Source organism: Otolemur garnettii, unplaced genomic scaffold (genome assembly GCF_000181295.1).
Source record: "Otolemur garnettii isolate 467f Iridium unplaced genomic scaffold, OtoGar3 scaffold00114, whole genome shotgun sequence".
Lineage (NCBI taxonomy): Eukaryota > Metazoa > Chordata > Mammalia > Primates > Galagidae > Otolemur > Otolemur garnettii.
Genome location: NW_003852509.1, coordinates 5,501,027 through 5,510,643, shown reverse-complemented (window position 1 = coordinate 5,510,643; position 9,617 = coordinate 5,501,027). Strand labels below are relative to the sequence as shown.

At 49.8% G+C, this 9,617-nt stretch overlaps 1 protein-coding gene across 1 annotated transcript; it reads right to left on the bottom strand.

Moving 5' to 3' along the window:
- Positions 1 to 1,154: 1,154 nt before the first annotated feature.
- Positions 1,155 to 2,231, bottom strand: GPR148 (G protein-coupled receptor 148). The gene has a single exon (XM_003797321.1). It carries the CDS (start codon positions 2,229 to 2,231, stop codon positions 1,155 to 1,157), a length of 1,077 nt encoding a protein of 358 aa, XP_003797369.1.
- Positions 2,232 to 9,617: the final 7,386 nt, after the last annotated feature.

The window sequence follows — 9,617 nt, the reverse complement described above, 5'->3', positions numbered from 1 at the left end:
TCTGAAAGGTTATCTACTACTGTCTCTTCATAAATTCCCCTTCCACATTTCCTGTGTTCTACTCCCAAATTAGATATGTGTTAGTCTTTTCCTCTCTAACATCAGTGTCTCTTCATCTCTCTGTCCCTCTGGGCTGCATTTTAGTTAATATATCCGTGTCTAACTCCTACTTAGCAAATATTCTCTCCACCTTTGGTCTAACATGCTCTATAATTCTTATTAAATTCAACTCATCCTTTATAATTCTTATTTTTTTCCTGGATGTTTTGTTTAGTTCTTTTTAAATATTCTTGGTTGTTTATAAATTACGTTCCTTGCTTATATTTTCACGTCATTTTTCATGTCCTACAAGCATGTTGAACATTTTTATATTAACCCACGGGGCTGTGGTATGATACTACCGTCTTCCTGTTCCTTCTTCTTCTCATTCATGGTGTCTTCTTTCCTTGTGTGATTTTGTGAGTTTCTTTGAGGTCTCTGACTGTAGAAATTCTCTGAGGCCTGAGTTAAAAGCTCAGATCTCCCATACCAATTAGAGTGAGGTTTTTGGACCACTAAAATCGTTTGAAAGCTAACTCTAATCCTGTCTAAAGGGTGGCTTCTATTTAAGAATTCTCAAGGAATTTCTTCCTCTTCTGCAGAGCACCAATATCCAGGCAAGCTAGTTCCTTGCTGCTCCTTTCTAGGGATTAGTTATCATTGATCTTTATTCTAGGAGTGTAACCTTTGGGGATCCAGCTTTATTGTGGCCCCTCCATGACACTCCACTGTAGGTGGGCCCTGCCTTCCTTTCCTCCCTCCCATATCCTGAGCAGATGCCCAAATGAGCCTCACCTCCTGTGTCCCATAGTAGCAGTTTCTGTGTGCTTGTCAGCTGTTAGGCTCCCCCAGGGGCAGAGGAAGGTGTGGAGGGAGCCACTTGGAGGTGCAGACCAAAGCTTCACTTAGATCCAAGGCCTACTGGGTGGCCTTTACTTCCTTCCATTTCTAAGTAGAATTTCAGTGTCACTAGAAGAGAGCTTTCTCTACTCAAAAGCTGTTGAAATGGTAAAAACCACCTGTTCGGGTGCTCTTAAAGTTCCTGTTCCACAATTATATTCCATGTTCTGAGGAGTGAGCCCTAATTGGATGCTGATACATTCAAGGTGTAACTTTTAACCTCGGCCTGCCCAGCTGTGTACTTGGCAGTTCTGAGACATGGTGAAGATGGTCTTGTGCCTCTTGGCTGAGAAGAGGCCCCTGAGCAGCCCCAGCAGCTGCTGGTAGCGGAGCGCGTACAGGTAGGGGAGCATGGCACGGGGAAGCATCATGAGCACCTCGCCGTTGGCTGCCAGGAGCCATGCGTGAGTCTTGGTGCCAATGTGGTGGTACTTGGTCAGCACAGTGTCCAGGGAGAACATCACCCCTGCGCTCACATAGAGTGAGATGAGCACCGAGTGCATGAGCAGGGTGCCCCTGGCCCGGGAGTAGCCCTTCGTGCAGATGCCGGATGTCCTGGCTTCCGCATAGATCTTCCAGAAGCAGTAGGCAATGAGGGCCGTGCAGAGGAAGAGCAGGCACAGGATGGAAATGTGGGTGACGAGGACCAGAGAGGCACGGCCCCCGGTGCCTAGGCTCAGCGGCAGGATGCACGAGGCCCCTTGCTCCCCGAGCTGGGCATCCTGCCGCTTGCTGAACCAAAGGAGAAACGTGGGGAAGGAGAAAGCCACCAGCCAGATGAGGGCCACCGTCTTCCGCACAGCCCCACATGACACGATGGAGAGGTAGCGCAGAGGATGAGCAACTGCCAGGTAGGTGTGCAGCACCATGGCCGTGAGGGACAGGATGGTGCTGACGCAGGAAGCAAAGACAGCATCTGTGAGAATGCCACAAGCAATGCGGCCTGGCTCCCAGCTGCTCAGGTTGCTGGAGGAGATGAATGTGTGGAAGAGAAGGTAGGCCAGGTCTGAGAGCAGGGTATTGGCCAGCAGCAGGTAGTGGGGGTCCTGCCGCAGCTGTTGACTCCGCAGGATGGTCACTAGCAGCAGAGGGCTCAGGGCTAGTGTGGCCACAGTCAGCAGGCTCGAGGGAAGGCTGAGCCAGAGCAGCAAAGAGCTGGGCCATCGGAGGTCTCCAAGGTCCAGGGAGGTGTTGCTGGCTGCCTGGGACATGGAGGGTGTATTGCTGACAAGCTGGACTGGGGCTGGCCAGGCTGTAGGAACCAGAGGGTAGGGTGCCAGCTTGCCCTCCATGTGTCCCAGCAAGAGTGGTCCGTTTTGTCACAGGTAGTTGGTTCTGCAACTGCCCAGAGTTTTGATCTCCCTCACAGGGTCCTGAGGGTGCCACTCGTCTCTGGAAAGACACCAGGCTAGGGTGAGCCTGAGGAAAGACTGTTTAACAAAGATAAAACCAGCAATGTGAAATTCACCTTACACCTGGCCTTCTGTGTCTGTGGCTGTGCTGTTGCACCTGTGTGGGTACACGTTATAGATCCCACTGCCACCATTCCATAGTCACTGACTTCTCCAGAGTGTCTCCCATCTCAATGTCCCCTGAACCTGTGTGACAGTGTTCACCACACTGGATTGAAATCAGGCTGCCCAGCTGGAAGGGAGGGAGCAGCCATTGGAGACTGGCTTTGCTGGGCTCTGGGCCCAACCTAGCCTCTAACTGGCTGAGGGCTTATGAAATGGGGTCAAGCTGGAGGTGCCTGGGTGTGTTCCCACATCACAGAGCCTGGGTGCCGCCTCCTGGCCAGGGAGGCCCTGTGTGTGTCTCCTACATCCCTTCCACACAGGGATCCATGGGGAGAACACTGTGGCCTCAAAGTCTCAGCTGATTTATGGGTTTTCTGTCTGGTGGGGCCCTCCCTGCCACTGGGGAGGAGGTGGCCTGGCAGGCAGACACCCAGGAGCTAGTGGTGGGAAACAGAGGCAGGATGAGAGGAGTGGAAGGTGTCCCCATCCCCTGCCACTGCAGCCAGGACAACTGAGTTGGAGGGATGTAGACAGGGGGCCGGGCTCAGGGGAGGCCAGCAAGGTGTGGGCTATGCCTCGGGTGAGCAGTTTCCCCCTCCCCAAGGTGCTGGCTATGTGGCTTTTAGAAGTTTTGTCACCTTCTACACTCCAGTTTCTTTATTTGTGGCACAGGGTTGCTGCCCATATTGACCTCAAGGACACGTTGCAAAGGCCCCGAGGTAAAGGACTTAGCATGGTGTAATCCAAGGTAATGCTCTACTGACCTCAGCCCTCCTCACCCACACTGTCCTCTGTGGCTTCAGGTCCCCTCTGCCCACAGACCCCTTGTCATCACTGCAGAATGGGCTGTTCTGGGTGCTCAGACCCCTGAGACTCCACCAGACACCTGCTGCTGGCCCTGGCAGGCTGACTGCTCCACAAGGTGGGAGCCACGTGAGAACCTTCCTAAGGCTGGGCAGGGTATTCTTAGGATCAGAGAGAGGCAGGCATTTCAGACACTGGGTGTGAGAGGTGTTGCCTCGTAACACAAAAGCCACCTGGATAAGACCAGCTGGTGATACACCAGAACTGGCCTCTTCCTTCAACCATGGGCCCCCAGACCACTGGGCTGTCCATGGCCTGCCTCCTTTCTCTCTTAGTGTCCTCGTGGATGGACTTCAGGGAAAATCTGATTCTGCTTCTCCTACTTAGCTGTGGGGTCCTGGCCCAATGACTTTATGTCTCTGAGCCCCTCTGATGACAACGCCCCTGTCTGGGAGGGCTGCAATAGTCACCCTTGGGTGCTCATGCTCACTGCCAGCGGCCACTTTCCTGAGTGTGCCCCATAGACTGACTCTCTGCCCTCACACATCACATCGGGGACACAGTGGAGGTAGGGAGCAGAGAGCTGAGCTACCCTAGGACAAACCCAGGAGAGCCAGGACAGAGGCGCCAGGGTGTTTGGCCCCAGACTTGTTCTTCTCAGCTACCAGGCCCTTTCTCTAATAAGCGTGGTTCCTCCATTCAGAGCTGACCAAAGGCCCTCCTCTGCCCAGGTACCCCACATCCCCTTCAGCGCGGGCCACGCCCACTGCCGCCGGAGACCACGCCCACAGCAGGCTGGAGACCAGAGTCTTCCCCCAGGGTCTGTTACAGCGTCTGCCGGAGCATCAGTGTTTGCGCAGGATGGCAGATGATGGTGAAGACTATGGGTGGTTCTGCAAAAATGCCTCTCCCATTCCAGAGACTCTGTGATGCTCCAAGGCCGAACACGCCTCCCCTTGGCCTGCCTGCCTTTGGCGACCCAGCCAGTCTGCCAGTTCTCTTCCGGAATCGCGGGCCCCTCTCAGCACCAGCACCCTGAGGAGGCACCCAGATGCCGCAGAGCTGAGGGGGCAGGCTCTCTGCTGTCCAGCCCAGGAGATTGACCTCACTGGGCCCTGGCTGCCAGTCTTGCCCTATCTGGCCGCCTGAGAATGCAGATTCCCTGGAAGAGGAAAACTGGCTAAATACCCTCTCGGTACAAATGTGGCTGGCTGGGAGCTAAATCCTTCTTACAGCTGGTTGACTGGGACAAACAACAGCTCCTTGGAAACTGAAAGGACGTAATCCCAGGATGAAAGAGTCGCCGAGTGTAATAAAGCACCTGTCTTCCGCTGAGGATTATTTTATGACTTTAAAAATACATAAAACAATCTCTAGTACCGTGAGGGTGCTGCCCCGGAGGGAACATCAGTTGGGTCTCACTTCCTGGGTGCCTCAAGGGAGACTGCCCTTTCCAGTAAAAATGCAGACTGCCTTGGATGTGGGCAGAGAGCTGGCCACCCAGTGGTGACTATGGCGCTAGGTCTTCCTGGGTAGTGACCCTGCAGTCTTTAACTGCTCTGTCCCATTGCCTGGACTCATTATGGTTGGGACAGCCCTGCTGGCCTTGTAGGTGCTAATAGTAGGTGGGACACAGCAGAGGTTGGTGACTCTGAACATCACTTTGGAAGTCAAATCTTGGCCATTTGTGGCACTTCAAAAGCATAAGGAGGCTGGAACATCCCTGCCCTCCAGGAAGCTAGAAAGCTGTGGGAGGTCCTGATGTAAACATGTTCAAAGCCTAGAACAGACAGACCCACAAGTCCTCCCCCTGAAGCGAGGTAGCGGTGACTATGCTCAGTGCTGTCATGAAGACCATCTGCATGTGGGCACCAGGCACGTTGCCGCACAGAAATGCCACACTGCTCTGTAAAGCTGGCATGACAGGTTGCAGGTGGGAAACTGATCCCGAATCGGTTAAGCATCTTGCCCAAGGTCATGTTTTGAGAGAATTCAGTATCAGTAAGAAGCCATCTTTCCTGACACATGCACAGTCCCTGTTGCTATGTCCCTAGAGTTGGTAGCAGGACAGGAGTTACTTACTGTGGCATCATAATGAGGCTGGGGGATCAGGGTGTAGGCAGCAGCAGTGGCAGAGGCAGCTGAGATTCCCCCAGCCAGAGCTCCACATCACACACTTGTTTCCATAGGCAGCCGCAGCCAGGACTATCAGGTCAGAGAGGATGATTGAAAGAGGGCTCCTGGTCTCCTGGCAGCAATAGAATGTCCCTCAGCAACTGGCCATGTCACCTGACCAGGCTGCAGGAGTGGAAGACATCTCCACCCTCTGGGCCCTCGTCATGGTGCATCTGGGTGTGTGCATGTGTGGCAGAGGTGAAGTGCAGAGAACACAGCAACTAGTGGGTGCCAGGACTGCAGTGCATTTTCTTCCATCCTCAGAACACTTCAGAGGATAAAACCGAGATGCATGTGAGGTCCATTAAGTTCCCCGAGACCACTTAGCAAATAAGTTTCAGAGCACAGGCAGGTCTCACTCCAAACCTTGTGTTATTTCTGTCCTCGCTCCGTCTGTTTCCTGGAAGGTCTTCCCGCCTCTGCCTTCCTCGCTGGCATTAGTACTGGGCTCTTCACCATCATCACCATCTCTACCAGCTTCAGTCCATGCATCTTCATCATCACCCTCACCCTTATCTCATTATCACCCTCACCACCACCGTCCTCCTTATCCTTGTCATTACTGTCACCATTGTCATAACCATCCCCATCCCCATTGTCATCATTTGATCACCACCATCACATCTACATGTTGCCCTGATAGTAAACAAAACTCCCCCTTGGTTTCTCTTTCCTCTTAAAATAAAAACCAAGATCTTGATCCTAATGCACAAGACCTATGGCAGCCTATCTCTTGCCCCTCCCTCCCTTTTTAATCCTCCGTGCTCCGACTCTCACCTCCCTTCTACTCCATAATGTACAGCCCTTGCTGCCTGGGGACATTGCTACCCTCTGTCTATACTTCACTTCAGCTCAGCCAGATCTCAGTTCGAATGACTCTTATTCTGCAAAATGTATCCTGACCCTTAGAATAGACCTCAGCAACCTGCTGTATACAAGCAGACCTCAGAGATTTTATGAGTTTGGTTCCAGACCACCTAGTAAAATGAATATTGTAACAAAGTGTGTCAGGTGAATTTCTGGTTCCTTGTTGCATATGAAAGCTATGTTTACACTAATGAGTGTGCAAAAGCATTATGTCTAAAAAATGCAACATACTTTAATTTGGAAATTGTTACTATAAAAAGCCAACAATCATCTAAGTCTTAGTATTTTTTGCTGGTGGAGGGTCTTGCTGGCATGTTAATGGCTGCTGACCAATCAGGGTGGTGGTTGCTGAAGTTTGGAAAATTTCAGAAAATAAGACAACAATGTTGTTTGCCACATTAATTGACTCTTCCTTTTATGAAAGATTTCTCTGTTGCCTGTGTTGCTGTTTGGTGGCATTTTGCCCATAGTAGAAATTCTCTCAAAATTGGAGTCAATCCTCTTAAACTTTGCCACTACTTTATCAACTAAGTTTGTGTAACATTCTAAATTCTGTATTGCCATTTCAACGATGTTCACAGCATCTTCACCAGGAGCAGATTCCATCTCAAGAAACTACTTTCTACGCTCATTCATAAAAAGCAACTCCTCATCCAGTCAAGTTTTATCATGAGATAAATGAGATGTACCAATTCAGTCTTATCTCCAAACTCCACTTCTATTTCTCTTTTTATTTCCACCACTTCTGCAGTTATTTCCTTTACTGAAGTCTTAAACTTCTCAGAGTCATCCATGAGGGTTGGGACCAACTTCTCCCAAACTCCTGTGAATATTCATATTTTGGCCTCCTCCCATGATTTGTAAAAATTCTTAATGGCATCTGGAATGGTGACCCTTTCCAGAAGGTTTCAATTGACTCTGCCCAGATCCATCAGAGCAATCACTATTATGGCAGCTATCGCCTTATGAAATGTATTTCTTAAATAATAAGACTTGAAAGCCAAAATGTTCCTTGATCCATAGGCTACAGGATGGATGCCGTGTTAGCAGTTATGAAAACAATCTTGTACATCTCTATCAGAGCTTTTAGGTGACCAAGGTGCATTTTCAATAAACAGTAATATTTTGAAATTTTCCAAGGCAAGGATTCAGTTTGAGTAGAGCTGGGCTCTGAAGGACCTGACACTGAATGGGGCCATGTTGGCTGTGGCAGGAAGGTGGGTGGGAAGCAATTTAACCTGCAGAGTGACAAGGCCAAACTCAGCATCTCACCAGAATAAGGCGGGCATCCAGGCGCAGAATGAGGCCTGGAGGCAGAGGGAGGGCCTATTTATGACGGGCCAGCTGTAGGGAAGAAAATGCTACTCTGAACTCGGGTCCTGAATTGATTAGGAATATCAGAGAGATGATGCTTCTCCAGAACTGTCCTTGAGATCCTGGAGATCTTGAGCGTATTGAGATCTTTAGAATTAGCAGACTTTTAATCCATATGAAAGAATATTGGACTGCTGGCCACATCTCCAGGTTAAACACAAGGATTTTTTTTTTTTTTTTTTTTTGGCTGGGAGTGGGTTTGAACCCGCCACCTCCAGCATATGGGGCTAGTACCCTATTCCTTTGAGCCACAGGCGCCGCCCCACAAGGATTTTTTTTTTAATTTGAGTCATACATACTGCTAAAGATAAACTAATTCTGAGAGCTCCCATAGCTCCTACTAATCTCTCTCGCCCCTTCTCCCTCTGTCTGTCCCTTTCTCTCTCCCCCTTCTCTCTCTTCCCCTTTCCTTCTTTCCCATCCTCCCTTTCTCTCTCCCCCTTTTCTCTCTCTTTCTTTCCTCTTACTCTATCTCCCTTTCTCCCTCCTTCCTCTCATATTTCTCTTCTGACCACTGCTCCTCCTGAAACTTTCCAAAGGTCCACAAAGTGTGGATAGTAATTGACATAATTCCAGCTGCTGGCCCTATCTGCCTGGTGGTTGCTCTCCTCTGCTGAGCAGGCCCTAACTGTGCATGGATTCCACCCCAGCTGGGCCCCATCTGGATGCTCCTCCCATGCCGCTGGGTCCTTCATGGCACCTGCTACTCTGGGTGACTGGCCCTTTCCTCCTCTGCAGACTGGTGTTCCTCTCTGTCTGCCTGTGGCGTTACCTCCTCTGTCCTTTACTGCTTAGTTCCCAGTCAGAATTAGTTTACAGCGATTTGTTCTTTAATGGCACTGTGGGCTACTTGACATATTGAGAAACACAGAGAGGGATTAGCTCATGAACCCACCATCCAGAATTAACAAATGTTCACAGTTTGCCATATTTGCTTCCAATTATTTTGATAGGTCATTACAAAAGTTCTGTGATACACAAAAATCAAGAAACGTAAAATCTGTGTTGTCGGAAACAAATGAAGCCCTCCCAGCAACACTCATAAATCTAACAAGTTGAAACTTGCAGTCCGTCTCAAAATTTTCGTAGTATTTCTATAGTATCTACGATAACATCTTTGTATTGTACTGCATCTAGCTAAATATAAAATATTTCACATATAACTATATAATGTACACATATATAGTTTTAATACAGCAAAATATTTCGCATACAATTACAGCTTTGTCACCATCTTCCGGCCTATTCCCTCCCCCTCCTCCTGGGGGCAGCATCCACCCTGAAGTGCCGCGTAGACCTCCTGCTCCTGGTTTTGAATTTTCACTGAAAATATTTTGGTCCCCAAACTATATATAGCATTGATTTCTATGTTCGGTAAGGTCACTGCATTCTGATGCTTGCGTTTTTCACTCAGTGCCCTACCTTCCTGGCTAATGCTGTTGCCATTCACAGATCTAGTTCATTCTATGGAACAGCTGCTCCACAGCCTTCCATCCTGGTCGCCCCTTCCCTTACTTACCCTCTTCTTCCTGATGGACGTTGGACGTTTCCAGTCTTGTAAGCTGGGTGAGGATGAGGATGCTAGATAAAGTCTCTGTACGCTCCCCTGTGATGTTTCTCTAGACATCACTGCTTCCTCACGGGAGTGACAAGGTCAGCCGTGGAGATGCACGGAGACTGCATCCGCCCTTCACAGTGGCCAATAGCCTTGCCTGAGTGACCAGGGAGCCCTCTTGGGAGCCCAGGGCCTTCAGGGTGGGCTTGTCCCCATCGGGTACTGTGAGGTTTGCTAAGTTCATTCAGGCACCACCTTGGAGATGAGCGGTGGCCAGTAGGGCTCTCAACACTGAGAAGGACACAGTTGGAAGTGAAATAATGGACCACAACACAATCTGTCTCAAAATTTTCATAGTGACCCATGTATATGTCTTTAAATGCTTT